Source organism: Apis cerana, linkage group LG6, assembly GCF_029169275.1.
Source record: "Apis cerana isolate GH-2021 linkage group LG6, AcerK_1.0, whole genome shotgun sequence".
In the NCBI taxonomy this organism is placed as follows: domain Eukaryota; kingdom Metazoa; phylum Arthropoda; class Insecta; order Hymenoptera; family Apidae; genus Apis; species Apis cerana.
In genome coordinates this window covers 14,380,113-14,397,808 of record NC_083857.1, presented here as the reverse complement: position 1 = coordinate 14,397,808, position 17,696 = coordinate 14,380,113, and the positions used below count along the sequence as shown (strand labels likewise).

General features: G+C 36.5%; 1 protein-coding gene across 2 annotated transcripts in view; it reads left to right on the top strand.

Annotated features, from left to right (window-relative positions):
- The window catches only part of LOC108003260 (zwei Ig domain protein zig-8-like), a 71,906-nt gene that overhangs the window by 28,495 nt on the left and 25,715 nt on the right, over positions 1-17,696 (top strand). For both annotated transcript variants that reach the window (XM_017065414.3, XM_017065413.3), the window contains exons 3-4: positions 10,084-10,256; positions 16,745-16,955. In XM_017065414.3, coding sequence (XP_016920903.1) covers positions 10,084-10,256; positions 16,745-16,955 — 384 coding nt within the window. The remainder of the gene's footprint in view (positions 1-10,083; positions 10,257-16,744; positions 16,956-17,696) is intronic.

Genomic DNA, 17,696 nt, shown 5'->3' with positions numbered 1-17,696 from the left:
ATTTTTCTTTTAACTTCATCTTTTAATATAATTATAAATCGAGAAGAAATATATAAATTAAACGATTCGATAAATCGAATCGACAGATCGAGGAAATTGACGAAGCGAATTCTCAATTTCTGAGCAAGCATCGCGAGATATATTGGATAGATTGTTCGTTTAACGAACGAACGAGGAAGGAGTATGGGGGAGGGGCAACGTGCTGCACCGCCATTGTAAACAAGGAAATATGGGAAGATGCGTGCGGGGAGAGGGGAGAGAAGCTAGGAAAATGTCTCGGCTTTTAGCGTGTGAACAATATCGCGGAGGAAGCTGTCGTCTCCGTTCCAAAGTTTTATCATTTTTCCTTATTTCGTAAAAACTTTTCAACGCCGCCGAGTATCGCAAGCTTGGCTATGCCCCTCTCCCTCACTCTCGTTTATTAACTTGGCGACGAGATACTCGATGCCTTGGTATCTACGCGGAAACACCACTATAAAACTTGGATATATCTCCTCTCCGATCGATTGAATAAATAGATTGCATATCGCGATAATTTCACTTCGTTTGCCTCATCTCGTTCCGCCGATGTTGAAACTTTTTTTCTCGAATCGAATCGTAGGGATAATATTTTGATAAATTGATAATTTTATACGTACACATTTTTATGCAAGATAGATGTGTATATATAAATATAGATCCTAATCGAGATTAAAAATTGATTATGCTTAACTGTTAATCAATAATTTACTATCGTCAATAATCTAAGATTGGTTGAATTAGAGATTTGGATAAATTTAAGTAAAATTTGTTTTCTTAATAAATATTTAGTGTTCTGTCGATATACTCACTCTAAAGATAAATATTTTCTCGTATAATAAACTTATATTCAATACAACAGGTGTGTCGAAATAAGCTCGAGTATAACCTCTCCTCCTTTTTCAAAACTCGGATATTCGTATAAAATCTAAATCCGAATAAAGAGGAATACCGGTTCCTCGATAATAAATCTCGAGAGTTATGTCGAAGAGTAACTAGCCAACTAGTCGCGACATGAATAATGACGTTCGAGTCGTGCATTAATTGAGGAGTGTCAAACTTTGGTAAAATTTCGTACAAGGTATTCGAATGATACATCTCGCTCGATAATCTGTCGTATAAATAAACGATCAAAACTTTTTTACAGCAGCATTAACAAGAATGTAACAATTTTTCCGTTCTGGGACGACATACTACTCGAATATCAATTATTAAATCAAAGATGTTTCAAAAAGGAACGTGTCTTCTATTTTTTCCTTCGAGATCTCTATTTCACTTACCTCTTATTGCTATTATGCTTGCACTGTTCACCGGTGGAAAGATGGAACGGGTTTGATTGGTTAATTTGATCACGTATACCGATCCAAAACGATCATTTGTATCTAAATCTCGATGCATAGAATACAGAGAAGAGATTACGATTTGTAACGATAGTTTTAATTTATAAATTTTGTATTCGAACGGTTAACCTAACCTAACTTAATTCAATGTATCAATATAGACATAAAATTCAAAGAATTTTACAATTACTATTAATAATAATTGTATACGAATAGATACATTAATAGTTTCGAAAATAATTGTTACCATTTCGAATATCCAATTTACAGCTTTTTTACTTGTTGTCAACAAGCTCTCGCGAGACTTCTTTCCACTGTTCCAATGAATGACACGCGTCCATCTTTGAATATATATATTCGTTAAATAAACTCGAGAAACGGTTAACCTAACCTAACTTAATTCAATGTATCAATATAGACATAAAATTCAAAGAATTTTACAATTACTATTAATAATAATTGTATACGAATAGATACATTAATAGTTTCGAAAATAATTGTTACCATTTCGAATATCCAATTTACAGCTTTTTTACTTGTTGTCAACAAGCTCTCGCGAGACTTCTTTCCACTGTTCCAATGAATGACACGCGTCCATCTTTGAATATATATATTCGTTAAATAAACTCGAGAAACTGGCTCGTCTTTCACATTCATTTCACGATGAGAGATTTATTGAAAATTTTTTCAAACACAGATTTTCGCTCTCTACTCTTTAAGAGTGAAAACGTTCGAAGCTTCGAGAGCCTTCCCCGTACGTAATCTCGCGTAATGTAATAATATATATCAAGTTGAATAAAGAAAAGGAAACACCGTTTCCATAAAAAATCCTTGCGAGCCGGGATACGAAATAAGCGCGAATATCGTGAAAGCTTGGTAAGTGGCATTTTCGATGCACTTTTTTCGCGGATCGATCGGTGGAAGGATAACACGGAACGAGAACGTTGCGACACGTGTCGACTTCGAGCCGTCAACGTCAGTCGCCACACGAGCGCCATCTCCCGTGGCAGAGGCTTCTATTTCCGCAGGATTTCACTCGCACTTTCCACCTCTACGATTTTTCGATACACATCGTCGATCCCGCTCATCCAAACTTTCGTATTCCGCGTTACGTTTCCGACGCTGCTGCTTCGCTCGGTTTCTTTTTTTTTTTCTTTTTCTCTTCTTCTTTTTATATCTTGTTCGTTTTTTGACAATCCAATTTATCGTAGTTCGATCTTTCTTACTTCCACGTGATTCGCGCAGGAAAAAAAAGTTCGAATTTAGAGAAAACTCTGATTTTTCTCTCATCACGAAAACTCGTTGGGGGGTTAGGATCAATTATTTTATTCGTACATTCGGGTTTATATTTTTTAAATAAAAGTAATGACGAGAGTTTATATTCGACGTTTCAGTCGTCAACTGAATTTTCATTTTTCCTCGAAAATTCCTCTCGTCTCTCCCCTCTCTCTCTTTCTGTTTTTTCGACGTATCGTTTTTTGATATTTGCACCGCGTGGCGAATATTATTCTTGCAGAGCAACGGCTCGTTATGCTTTGAGCTTGGTTCAAAGCGGAGCTTCCTTTTTTGCCTTTTGAAATTTTCGCGCGGAGACAGTGCGAAAAATCGGTGGCCGTGAAAGGTACGTTCGTTGATATTTTTCGATTCGAGGAAAGAAGAGAGGGGGAATAAAAGAATTTTGAATTTTATTCGTACAATTGAGAGCGTAGATTAAAAGTGAATTTTTATTCGAGAGAAAGTTTTGTTATTTGACTCCCTTCCACCATTGAAGCGAATACTGTGCAATAGCTTGTTATATATGATATAAATTATCGAAAATATATCATCCTTCCAATAATATTTCAAGATGCGTTATCAAAGTTTCATCGTTACATTGATGTTAAAAAATTATTAATCCGATTCACCTTTTCAGAAATTAAATAAAAACTCGCTTAAACCATTTGATCAATTTATTGCTTCTCTTTTCTTAATCTGATGAATCTATCTAAATTAAAACTCACGTTAATTGTTTTAAAAAATCATCAAAATAGAAAACTGTACTTTATTATTTGTAAATAATTAACAATCACTTTAATCTTCTTTTTAATTTTTCAAATTTCGTTTCCTCTTCCAACAATTACCTCCAAATAAAATCTTCGGGTTAATCAGAGTGATGATTAAAAAATGATCAAGATAGAAAAAGCAAAGCACGTTCATCTCGTGAATAATTAACAATTTATTTCTGTATGAATTTATACATAAATATATAAATTTCTACTTTTTAATAATTCTTCAAATTTCGTTTCCTGTTCGTTCACACTCGAGGTTGCAACGAGATGCAAGCGCATAGAGTAGAAAGAAGGCAACAAGAGAGCCAGAATCCAGCCGGAATTTCCCTTCGTTCGCACTTATTTCCATTTTATTAAACGAAGATTCGAAAGGGAAGTAATATCGCACCGGTAAATCCTGGCAAAATTGCAACAGGCTACAATTACAAATTGCAATTGTCCTCCGTGGAAAGGATGATTGCGCGCGGCCTCTGTCGACAAGCGATGATACGTCGACGGCGGTAAATGGACTCACGAATTAAACATTCTCGTTTTCTATCTAATTTCAGCCCGAATGAAAGATTTACCCAATGTTGTACGGAAACAAGATGTTTATTACGAAGATGAACACCATGTTTCATTTCATCATCATCCGTTTTATTTATCACACCGTCGAATTGAATTACAAACGCAACAAAATCGTTTCGTTTCTTATCATATTTCATTCAAAATGTTTCGCTTTACAAAATCTGTTTCACGTTTGTTTTACTCGTTTCCTGTAAAAAAAAAAGGGGGGAGAAGAGGAGGAAACAAGATACGTTTGTTACTTTTGTGTAAAGATGTAAAAGTGTTTCCAGTCGTTTCGAAAATTCATTCGTATACTATTCCCTCTATCGTGAATATTGTGAAAGAGAGAAAGATCGTAGAGAAGCATTGGAAATTCTAAAAAAATTAATTCGTCGTTGTGCGGGGTTTTCAGCACATTGTGATTCGTCAAAAAAACGTTGGTTAAAAAAGTGGAGAGAAATTAGTCTGTTTATTATAAAACTCGCGTACGTTTGAACCGTTTAATGGAGGGAAATTTGCACGAGACGCCATTAGCGACTATTTTGTGTTGTGCGGTGCAAAGCGCGCGTATACGCGATCCGGGAAAATTGCGATAATACACTGTTGCCATTTACACATAAACCTGGCCGCCGTTGCCGGCGCCGCTTCAAAAGTCGCGGGGAAAAGATTATTTTTCGAATAAATTTATTTTAAAGCAACGGTATTATGTGTCAAAGCGATCCACTTAATGACGTGGCTCTTACTTTTCTTCCCTTTTCCACGAAGGGAACACATTTGGAACTCGTTTTAACCCAGTTTCAGCTTTCAAGATTTCGATATTACATCGCCGAAAAATGTTGTTGTCGTTTACGCGCGATATTCATTTCGAATTACTTCGTTTGAACAAAAATTGTTTCTAATTGAGTTAAGTTTTCCAAATTTTCAATTTGCAAGAGAATTCACATTTAATCACATTTAAGCCGTTTTGGAAAATTTTTAAATTTTCAGTAGAAAGATTTATATAAAAATTCAAATTTGATTTATCATCCTTTTGGAAAATTTCCAAATATCAAACTTCTGAATTTCCAATAGAAACATATTATAAGAAAATTCACATTCAATCCGACGCAGTTTTGGAAAATTTCCAAATTTCCAGTAGAAAGATTTGTAAAAAATTCAAATTCATCATTGTTTTGGAAAATTTCGAAATACCAAATTTCCAAATTTCCAATGGAAATATTCATAAAAAAAAAAAGCAATCATCGACTTATAATATTCGCTTAACATATTTATCTTCAGTGAAACTCATTATCAACCCCTGTATTTTCTTTATTTTCTTACACTGCCATCACGGAAATCCGGGTCTGGACCTTTCCGGTTTCTTCCCTTCTTGCTCTTTTCGACTTTTATTTCGCAGTCGACTTTCGCACCGTCGTCCCCTGTTAATAATTTATCACGCCCCCCCTTCCTCCCTCCCTCGTTTCTTGCTCCCTCGAGGTCATCGATTACCTTCGTAACACACGTTTCCCCTAATTCGAAAATTGCCCCTTAACTTTCGAAAGATTGAATTGCTCGAAGAGTTGTCGACAGAATTTCATTCGTTCAATTTTTTTTTTTTTGTCAAATTTTACTGGAAAGATATAAGATAAAGAAACTTGGATACATTATTATTTGTCGTTAACACGAATGAATAACCTAATCGAAAAAGGTGGGAAGAAAACGACACCAGTGATCGATCATCGCGGCCTATTCGGTGGGCTATTCAAATAATCGAGAGTTTGGTTAATAGGTATTCCGATAATTGACATTCCACGGATATTGTTCGGAAATTTCTGCATAGATGGGATGATTAATCGCGCAAGTTCGTCAAGGCGGTGATTCGTGGCTATAATCGGGGGGGCGGGGAAAAGAAAAAAAAATATCAGCCATTTTTTCCCCATTCGAATTGCCTTTATTTCTGAAAAACAAAAAATCACATTTTAGAAATCTCATTGATTGAATTTTTTAAATGATTGATACAATAAAAAAGTATTCCTTTTATTTTTATTTTCCCAGTATTTAAGAGTTCGTTTAAAGAGTTGCGCAAGCGAGGATTGAGAGAGGTTAACGGTCGATCTGTAGCGAGGACTTACCAGTCGAGTTTATTACGGTAAATATCTTAAGAGATCATATATTATAACTGTCACGGCTGTTCTCCCTCCCCTAACCCTTTTAACGTGATAAATGTATATTCCGTGGGGGGCCTCTTGCGAGGGTGGCGACATCCCGATGCAATTTCGAAGATAAATATTCCCATCCTTGAATACTTTGTCCCGGTAATTTACTTTTTCGCTTGATTTCATATTAGGTGTAAAGCCGGCAAGACAAATGTGGCGGCCGATATATTTCCTTATTCTTTTCGAACGTATTAAATCTGCCAACGCGAACGGGCCATTTATCACGTTTTCTCTTCCGTTTTGGGATTAAGAAAAGTGTTATGCAAATATAACGCGTTCCGATAATATAATATAATATAACCGTTTTCACCGTTGAAATAAATTCCTCGAGCGCCGTGTTTACGGGGTATAAAGACGTTCACTCGTTGAACGAACGTACCGACAGATTAATTAACGAGAGAGAAGAAGAAGGGAGGAGGGAATTGTACGATTATATTAATGGAGGAATATAAATGGAGGGGGAAGTGAAAAACGAAGGTAAAAAAAAGAAAAGTATCTTTTTTTTTCAAGGTAACGGATTAGATATATATATATATAAGGGAATATCGCGAAACGAAGCGAGAAAGTTGATATCTTTCATAACGAGGGATACAAGGTTAATTAACACTTTAATGGCGGCGAGACCTTTCCTATATTAAACGTGCCGCGTGTCCTAGCAGCGATTAAAGCATTACCATTAACGCTTTTAACTTTTGATATCTTTATGGCGGATGGAGGAGATCCCCGGGGCGATATAGAAACGGATTTGCAAAATTGCTGGCCAAAGTCTCGATGAGCCGTGTTACGCTAAATTGACGCGTTCATTATAACGAAAATGACGAAACTTTTGGTATCGTCTTACTATGGAGGAACGTATAAAATGTCAGCAGTAGTTTTATTAATAAACGAATAAATTGTAAATATTTTATACAACCAAAGATAAAGGAGAATTGTTAATATTTAACTTTAAAGATAGAAACGAGAAGATAGAACTTTTTGCTCTCGAAATATCGTCGTGTAAAGAAAAGTTAATTTCTAAACGGTTTACTTCTATTAAAATTAGAAAAACTTTGATTCGTTATAACTTCGAAAATAATCACTTCCGGTTAACGAACGAAAGATGGTTAGAAGCGCAGAATCTTGCCCTTTGAAACGCATTCAGATTCATCCCGATACGACTTCCGGTTCCGGAGATATCGTCGTGTAAAGAGCAATGTAATTTTTAATCGTTTTTCATTTCCATCGCGCTCTCGCTCGTATCTGATCCTGTTTCAAACTCCAGATAAGTGATCCAGACGCAATTCTTGGGGCAAATGCGCGTACTTGCGTCTTTTCAGGAAAAACGTTTCAAAGCCCATTCGCAATCTCTATAAACGGAAACTTTGAGACCTTGTATCTCGGCAACCGATTGAGATAAAGGGATAAAATAAAAAGCAACTTCGGGGCCACGAAGTTCTCTTCATTTCCCGGGAGGATTTTTCGAGGACAAAATTTTTAATTTCTTCCGATATTTCTTACGTGAATCCAAGCTTTATTTGCGACTTAATATTCTTAATCGATTGAACGATTCGAGCATGTTTTAGCTGGCATAAAAATCGAGAGTTTAGTAGAAAAAAAAAAAGTTAAAAGGAATCGCGCCCATTTTATCACGGTGGATCGTAATTTTTGTCGTATCGTGATTGATTAACCCCTCTGACCGATATTTCTCCTTTTAAATCCAGCCGCGGCGCGCACCTGTGTGACGTGACGTGGGCGGTCAGAGGGATACTTTATAGTCACTCGAAAAAAATGGTTAATCCACGATGCTGTCGCGGCCACGTAGCGGGGAAATATTTCGCGCCAAGTGGCGGGGCGAGCTAAAAAGTGAAAAATCGTCGCGAAAGAAACCTCCTCAAAATTTTCACCCCTCGCTATTCGCCGTTGTTCGAAAACAACGGAAATTGGTGAAAATATCGCCGACTCGATCTCCCGTCCCAGATCTTACGTAATCGAGAAATTGCCGCCCATATTTCTACCACGTCTTCCTTACGACCCGGAATATCAACAATTTCAATAATTATCGAAATACCAGGATTGGGGCACGATCGGAGAGGTCTGCACGGGATGTTTGCGAGGTTTCGTATCCCGATAAAAGTTTAAATTAAAGTTGATTCGATTTTACGGCGCACGTAGCGCGCCGTTAGACGCAGTTGGCCGCACTGGTGCGAACGTGTTTTGCCGCAGTGCAGGATGCAACACACAGGGCATAGTTATGCGCCGCCCGTTCTCCATCGGTGTGTACTTTCGTGCGGCCATTCGGCTCCGCGAGGAAGCCCTCGTTCCAGGGTTTGTTCGTGCGTTCACCGACCGATCGGCGGCGTGCCCGAATTACGCGTATAAATTCGACACGAAATACCAATATACCCACCCCCTCCCCTCTCGATCGCGGTTGTAATCCAAATTTCGCGACGATTTTCTTTTTTTTTTTTTTTTCAATCTTTCGACCCGCGTCGCCGGATTCGGACAAGGAGGCTTCGTCGTTGAGATTTTATTATTATTGTTGTTGTTGTTGTTGTTGTTATTGCATCTTGGAAAATTTTGGCAAATTTTTTATTTTTATTTATTAGATTTATTTTTTTGGTTATTCTAGCATTTTAATTGTTTCAGATTTATTTTATTTTTTTTTTATTACTTTTTTAGTTACTTTAATATTTGAAACATTCGAAATCTTTTCTTCTGCTCGGCCGAACCATCAACTCTATTTTACTTTCGGTGAATTATTTCTTGTTTCTAACTGGAAATTATTTAATTATTTAATCAAAATCTAAACTTAATTAAAAGGTATTTTGTTTTAATCAAAGCGTAATTAAAACGTACGAAACTTTTATATTTCCATATTTTACGTATCTTTATGTACAAAGAATATAAATTTGTCGAATATTCTCTCTCTCTCTCTCTCTCTATCGCCAGTTTCTTCGCGAATAGAAGTAATTTCGTCGATAACGAAAAAAACAAACTCGAATCGTTGCACGCTTGTAAAAAGCTAAAAACTTTGAAAATAATATTCGTATCGCGAACTGTAAAACTGTAAAACTCAAACCAACGTCGAGGTCCAATCCTCGACCACGATCCAATTCGAGACAAGAAAATCCACCTATTCGACGTTATATTGTTCTACGTTACACGTAAACAGGTTAAGAATCTATTCACGAAGCGAAAGAAAATGAAAACGTAAATAAATATCGTCGAATCCAAGTGGTAGGTTGGCAAAATGAGTTAGACTATACGTATTTGCGAGGAACCAAGCACAAAGTAAAAAATGACGCGTATAAGTAAGAGTTATGGTCGGAGTAATCGACTGGAAAAAGAGAAACTTTTTTTTACGAAGCATTCCTCCGAGGCCACTCAAGATATATTTCTGGAAGCGAAAATACGAAATTTAATTTTTACACGTTCGAGAAGAATAGATGGACGAGGATATTTTAAATAAATAATTGGAAACAGGAAGCGAATCCGAAGAATGATCCATTTCCCTATTGAGATAGAAATGGGACATTCGCTTTTTCGAATTTTTCACCGATTCTTCGCGGATCGAAATTTTCTTTATTTTCGTGTATTTTGATTCATAGAAAAGTTGCCTAAAATATTGGCGTGTATCTCGCCAATTTTTTTTTCGCAACATTGAAAAGCTTTCCCTTTGCCGTACTCGAATATTCTTTTTTTTTTTCCATTTTTTTGAACTATATAACGGAATGTTACATAGATTTCAATTTTATTCAAAAGGAACCGAATATTCTCCATCTGTTATCGCTTATTAAATTATTACAGTTTCGTGGATCGAAGCGCATTATCTTCTACTATAATTTGATAAAGTAAATTATTCTTCGCGTTTCGAGAGTTTGCTTTGCACGATGAAAAAAGAGAGGGAAAAAACTTTATTATCGAATTTCGACGAATTTCGTATTTTTTCATTTTCAGACGAGGCTGTGCGTAGCACGCGTTTGATCGAGGCTGATAACGATCGTCTCCAAGAATACGCCACTCCGGATCCGAATCCTTACTTCGACACTACGCGCGTGTCGAACGTGACGGGCCTCGTTGGAAAGACGATTCAACTCGTTTGCAAAGTGAAGAATCTTGGGAACAGAACGGTAAGTAATTCTTTTGTTTATTAGCGAGAAAACGGGAATGAAATGGAATAGTCATGTGTGTGCTTAATTAAAATTAAATGAAATAATTTGGTAAATAAGTTTTACACATTAAAGTGTAAAAAAGTTAAATTTAGAAATTTAATATAATATAATTTGATGTATTATTTTTCTTCTAATATTGTTGATGAAGTTTAGAGGATTTTTCTATATAATGGAAATATTTCAATATACGTTCACACTTTGCACGTCTCTTGTTACTTCTTCATCTTTTTGCAAAATAAGATACGTGTTTCAAAATTCCACGTATATATTTCATATACTTTATTCACCCGTCACCCCAAAAAAAAAACGAATTTCGAAATTAGTATCGAACGCGAGAATCGCGACGAGTTCGAAAAATCGAAAATTCCACGCGTATCGACGGTCGGTAAACGAGATGTCAAACATCACGCGTGCCGGGTCAACCGATTTGTTGTTGTCGCGCGTCACGCGCACACGAATTCCAAGAGTGGTATTACGAGATCGGTTGAAACGTCAACGGCTGTTCCGCCTATGTATTGACGAATCATACGCTCGAATCGATCCCCTCTAATCGCCGAGCCCCTCCGAAACGTGCCACGTGACTCGTTTAGAAAATTCTATTCGGGCAGATTCTCAACTCGAACCGGCCACAATATTTATTTATCTTCTTCGATATTCTTTGAAGCATCGCTGAAACAAGCAAATCACCAAAGTTTTTAATTCCCGTTTGTTCAATTCGCGTTGATTCAAACAGTAACAGCGAGGAATATAATTTAGAAAAGTATTCCTCATGCTCTACGTTTACATCAAAATCAACACGTTTGTTTATATACCGCACCCGCCTCTATAATTTTATTAGTTTATAAATCACGCCCGCAGTTAAAGGATTAAAGGTTGAAGGCTAACTGTCGAGCGTGGCTCATTAAGTGTATATTAAACGGAAGGGAAGAAGCACGTTCGTACGTTTGGAAGGCAACGTCGTATTTTTTAATCCCGAGACTCATCTCTATGCAAAGCTCGAGCTCGGCCACCGCCTATGTCACACGGATTAATACATTTCGTTGATATGGAAGACGTGTCCACGCGCGAGACACCAGATATGAAGAGGGGAAGGAGGGGAATTGAGATTACACGAAAGGAGGGGAGAACTTTTCGTCCTTTCCATCTTGCGTTAAAAATTCACACACACACGCACATAAAATACACAACACATATGCAGACGCAAACGAACCACTGCTAGAAATTGGGCAGTTAATCCCGAGATATAATCGTCGTATTTGCTCGAGATGCGAAACGAGAAATGTTCTCGCGCTCTGCGAAAAGAGGAAGATTGATTTCGACTCCTCAAAATGGACATGAAAATTGTGTGTACGGAAAATTCGAATTTTATGTTATATATATAATATAAGATATCTAGTATAAAAGAGTAGTCTCGTTACTTTTCATTTTATTCGAGTCTCTTTCAAAGTATATTTGTGTAAAACTTCTCTATCTATATATAATATAGATAATATAGATAGCCTTTTACTTTTTCCAGTTCCTCGAGAAAAAAGTGTGTTGAACAAAATATTGACGAATATAGTTGATGAAGTTTTAGTATAAATAGTATAAATATACGCTTTATTATATGACACTTTCTTACTGTGTATTACCTTTTGTAATTTACAAAATAATTAGAATTACATTGCTAGTCTTATGATTTTAGTAAAATATATATTTTTTTTTTTTGCGTTTGGAGCGATCGATTGTGTTAAAAGTATCCAGAGTTGAAGGGTTAACAATACATATTTAGCGACGTTTTTACTTGAAACAAAATACTAGTGCGCGCATAAAAAAAATATGGTTTAAAGAGGTTATTTAACAGTGAATAATATAACATGGAAAAATAATTACATCGTGGTTGAAGTAGACCCGACGATAAATAATATCGACGGTATTGCGTATTATGTAGTATTCCAATAATTTCGCGTTGAATTTACGGGAGCTATCGATTACCCGTTAATTTAAACACGCTAATTAATTCACAAATGCGTCTATAAATAATATTTAAAGGTGTATTTCGAGCTGTACTTTTAATTTCGTCGATTAATAAATACGATGCATCGGAAAGAAGCGAATGTTCAAAGAGAAGTTCGAAAGACGATGAAAATGAACGAGAGCGAGAAATTCCCTGTTTATCGATATATAAATATGTAACGAGGGATTCAAATACGGGGAGGGGGAAGAGGATTCAAGTTTCGCAAAGATGGCTTTTAGAGTTTGGTCACTGGAAAATTCATATATTTACATCATGCTGGTTTCAATGGTGAATCCCTTGTAATATATGTATGAGTTTAAAGCGTGCCTTTTGTACCACGCTCGATGCCAAGAGATGATTTCCTATTCCGAAACTTGTACCGAGACTGTTCAACGGCACAGTTGAATACACACGCGCACATTTTTTGTTCCACATGCGTTCTCGAAACGTCTCTTTTATCCCGTAGGAAAAAGCAGTCGGCGGATTACATTCAAATTTTTACACGCACATTTTTCGCTATTTTTATATCTTTCTCTCAAACTATCGCAAATATTGCAAATATTATTATACTATGATTTCACTACGGTGAAAAAGTTTACCAAGGATAACGTTTCACGGATTACGATATACACAGCAAACGTATTTGGTGTCGGAAAGTAATTTCGTTTCTTCACACGAGTGTCGCTAGTCGAACGTTTATCCAGCCAACTTCATTCTAAATCGTGTTATATTTCGAGAGAGTTGACATTTCGTGGTTTATTTATAAGAATGTGTCGTTCGATTCTGTGCGGTTCTGTGTTTTTCGCGTGTTTTTCTGTGATAACAAAGATGCAAGATCAAAAGAAACATTTTTGGCATATTTTACTTTTTTATTATCGAAAAAGTAAGAACGTTATGAAAAGGGAAGAAAAAGGTTATGTGAGGTTTATGGAGAAGATATATTAACAGCGCGCCAGTGTCAAAACTGATTTTCGAAATTTTCTTCTGACAATTTTAATATGCGCCACGTTTTGGAAGACCGATTAAAACCGACAAAGACAAAATAAAGGTACTAATCGAAACAAATTGCTACGAGATTGAATTTATCGAATTCGACCGTTCGTGAAACGACTTAGTATTTCATTGTCGCGAAAAAGAACGAAATAATTATGCTATGTGTAATTTTTAAACGTCTTGTAACTTTCGCAACATTCAGTTTATCAAGCAAACAGTTTGATCTTACTTATGACGCGTCGTATATATAACGTCTCGTATTATTTTCACAATATACGTCATATTAGACAACGTTTGGCAAGAAAATAGCGATAATCAATCGTAATAACGAGATACTCGAAATTCCATTCGAAAACGATTCCTGTTAGAGATACCGAATCTCTACAAGATCTTTAGATAAGCGAATAATGGGTAAAGTCGGATCAGACAGAGCGACCTAAGGCAATTCGACTGAATATCACGGCAACTTCCATTAATTAGAACGAGATCCAGTCATTGATTCCGCCATAATGCTCGTCGGCCTCCAGTGACAATTTCGATCGTGCTCCCGATTTTAATAGATTTCGATACCGCGCGATTTTAGAAAATCTGCTCTATGTAATAAAATTAATTCATCGCAAAGTTTTTATTACAAATCAAGAGTGTTTACACGCTAATGAAGAATCTATCTAAATTCTAAAGTTTTTGCTCGTTCGAGGTGACAAAAATTAAGATTCCGAGATGTAAAGTTTAAAAAGTTGAAAAAGTTCCGAGGTTACAAATGTTCCGTTCGAAAAATTCTGGCTCGTAATCGTAAAGCATCCCTGTCCATACTCGTCTCGCAAGTGACCAATCGTGAACTAACCGTCTAATCGAGCGACCCAAGGAAAATTCCTACGGAATCGGACTGAGGGGCCGCCCACGGAGTCCATTGTTCCCAGAAAACTGATCCTGCCAGTGTTCGCAATAATTCTTCTCGAGCAGGACGATGGCGATCGCCGTTGAGATGGCGCTGTTGGAAAATGTCTCGAGTCCAAAGACCGCGTTCACGCTCCATCCACGCCGAATCCTTTTTCCAACGAACGTACGAGTCGAAGACTGTTCCAAATTCTTCTTCCACGTCTTGACAAAATTCGTATCTTTTCGAACGTTAAGAACAATCTCTTGGTTAGTTTTTCCATCGCGTGAGTCTGATTTCGCGCGACGGTCGATATTTATTTCATTTACCAGTGATAATTAATTTATCGAAGGCAATGGTCGGATCGAGAGAAATTTCTTTCGATCGTAAATCTGCTCGTAATAATTCTCTTCCTCGACGTGCTCTTTTTTTTTTATCGAAGATCATAGATCCCACGAACGATCCAACAATTTTATACCGTGTCATCTGTATTCGACGCGCGATGAATCAAGTGAGAAGCTCTCGAGCTATCCCCCTTTCGTAATTCAATTTCGTTATTATCTTACGAAACCACCTCCGTTTTTTTCTTTCCGTGCACTGCTTCGTGTCGATTCCTCGTACGAGATTATTTAAACGAGCGTGAAATTTATATCCACTCCTAGAATTGAATATATTCAATTTTAAAAGTTAAAGGGAGGCGTGCAATTTGAAAAATGTCTCGATACATCTGGTAAAAAAATGCTAATTGGAAGAATTTCAACCAAAGTCTTGCCTCCTAATTATTATAAATCTCGTAACTTGATTTAAGAATTAATGCACGGAGAATCGAGATATCTTCGATGGAATATCAAAGATTTTAACTTCGTGAGCGAAAGGACAATAAATTATCGTCAAAAATCGATTTCTCGCTTTACCAAGTGATATCAGTTCGAAGAAAAAACAAAAATGTGGAAAAATGTGAAGGGCGAGGGATTGTTAAAAATAAAAATATACCTAAGAATCGGTTGTGACGCAGTAATCTGTTAAAATAAAATTCTCGAGAACAGCTCGTCCCGGTTACGCGAGAACGTTCTGGAAATCGGCGGTGACACGTTAATTACAAGCGAGAAACGAAGAATTAAGCGGGCGGTTGCCCGCTTGTGTGATTCGGGTTGAGAAATTTCATTTAACATCGAAAATTGCTCGACTCGCGAAATAATGCGGCGCAGAGTTGAAATTTACTTTGTTCGTAAATTAAGCAAGAGATTTCGGGCAAACGTGTATATGTGTGTGTGTATATAAAACACGTAAATGGCCAAATATCTTGAAAAAATTATACGAATGATACGAAGAAAAAAAATAGTTTGGTCCAGTTTGACCCTTTATATTTCATTCTAAACCGAAGAATAAGTTATACGCCGATTAATAACATGATGAGAATTATATAGTTCCATTTTATTAATAATCGCGCAACGTATCCTTTCGTATCGTTTTTATCGTTTCATATTTTTCATAGATGTTCGAATCACGCGACAAATTAGATTATTAACGACCACCTTTGATAGAATATAAAACGATTTATAAAGGAACAACGGATTTATATAACGAACGAAACGACGTACGAGCTTAACGGTACGACGGCGGTTGGGATAACGGTGTATAAAAGAAGGGAAACGGACGTCTTGGAAGAGGGGACGAAGAAACGAGAGAGGGATAAAAGTTGTACGATCTCCAATGTTGTAAAGCGTGCGAGTTGGTAATAAGGTGATGTCGAGCGAGACATAATGCAACGTGCCTCGCATCTCGCGGTATTATCTTCGGATACGACTTTTTTTTTTTTAATGCCAACACCGTCTTGCTCGTAAACCCAGTGGAAACAGGCTTCTTCCAAACAAATTTTTGCCACGCTAACTCGCCTTTAAAAAACTTTCTTCTACGATGTATATCCTCTATATCATCGTCGTCGAGGATTATTTTACTCAACTTTAAATAACAATAAAATCGAGTTAATTATATATGCGTATGTACTTTTAAATACAATCCTCTTTTTATATTTTCAATTGTATATAGATAGGATAATTCAAGTTGGAATTTTTTTTTTTCTGTTTTAAATCTTTATTTAAAATTTTTAAATTGAAGAGGTTTTGGGAAAGAATTTTTTTATAGAATGGTACTTTAACAATTACACGCCGCGCTACACGTTGTATATTATTGTTCTTTATATAGTTTCGAGAGTAAAATATAGGTGGAAAATAAAAAATATTTTTTATCGCGCAGCGATAAAAGGAGTAAATATACACGTTCCGAAAACGGTATGTTTTTTGCCAATACCCGTGTACCGTGTAGTGTTTACGATACACGGTCAGTGAATAGCAGGTAAACACACGCGCGTTCAACATGTCGGTCGTGAATTCGCGTTTCGAATTCTAATCATTTCTGCTTTTTAAAGGGTCGATTAATTCCCCCGCTTTATGACCTCCTCAAATGTTGTTCTCATTTTGAATCGAATTAGATTGTAAAAATGAATTTCATATACGTAATATTTTAAAAAGCTTTACACATAAAGATCAAAATCGAATACAAAATTTATTGGCTTTCTAGGTCTCGTGGGTTAGGCATCGAGACATTCACCTGCTGACAGTTGGTCGTTATACTTACACGAGCGATCAACGCTTCGAAGCAATGCACACACCGCACACGGAGGAGTGGACGCTGAGGATACGATATCCTCAGAAGAAGGATTCCGGTATTTACGAATGCCAAATATCCACCACTCCTCCCATTGGATATTCCGTGTATCTCACCGTGGTCGGTAAGTTATTCTTCTATATTTTATATCGCGGTAAACAAATCTTTTTAAAAGAAAATCAAATTAAAACTTATGCCCTTGAAATTGCTTTTTATCAGTGGCGTATTTTTGTTGGAAATGCCTTCGTAGGAATCGTGTCTGTCATTTGTCTAGTGTTTGAAATAGGTCAGTGAGCGAGCGAGTAGATAAACGTTTAAAAATTATCCTCTTCTTTACACGATGATATCTCGGGAACCCGAACTTATATCGAGATGAATTAAAAAACGTTTCAAAGGGCATGGTTCCACGTTTCTTACGATCTTTCATTCGTTGATCGAAAATCCTTATCTTCGAAGTTATAACGGTTCAAATTTTTTCTTAATTTTAATACGGTTTAATCGGATTAAGTCGAACGATCGGAAATTGAATTTCCTTTACACGATGATATCTTGGAAACCGGAAGTCGTATCGAAATAAATAAAAAATGGTTTTAAAGAGCAAGATTCCGCGCTTCTAACGATCTTTGATTCATCTACCAAGTTTTATTATCCTCGGAGTTACAGCGGTTTAAACTTTTTCTAATTTTAATAGGATTCGATCGAGTTTTAAGATTACATACGAGACGTATATATTTATTTCTTCAAACGTGTCAAGTTTACAAATGCGAAGAAACGCACGACACGACTTCTTGACCGTTTCACATTTTCGATTTAATTTTAATAACGAGGAATCATCTTTCCCTCTCGTACTACGAGTTTCTCCTTA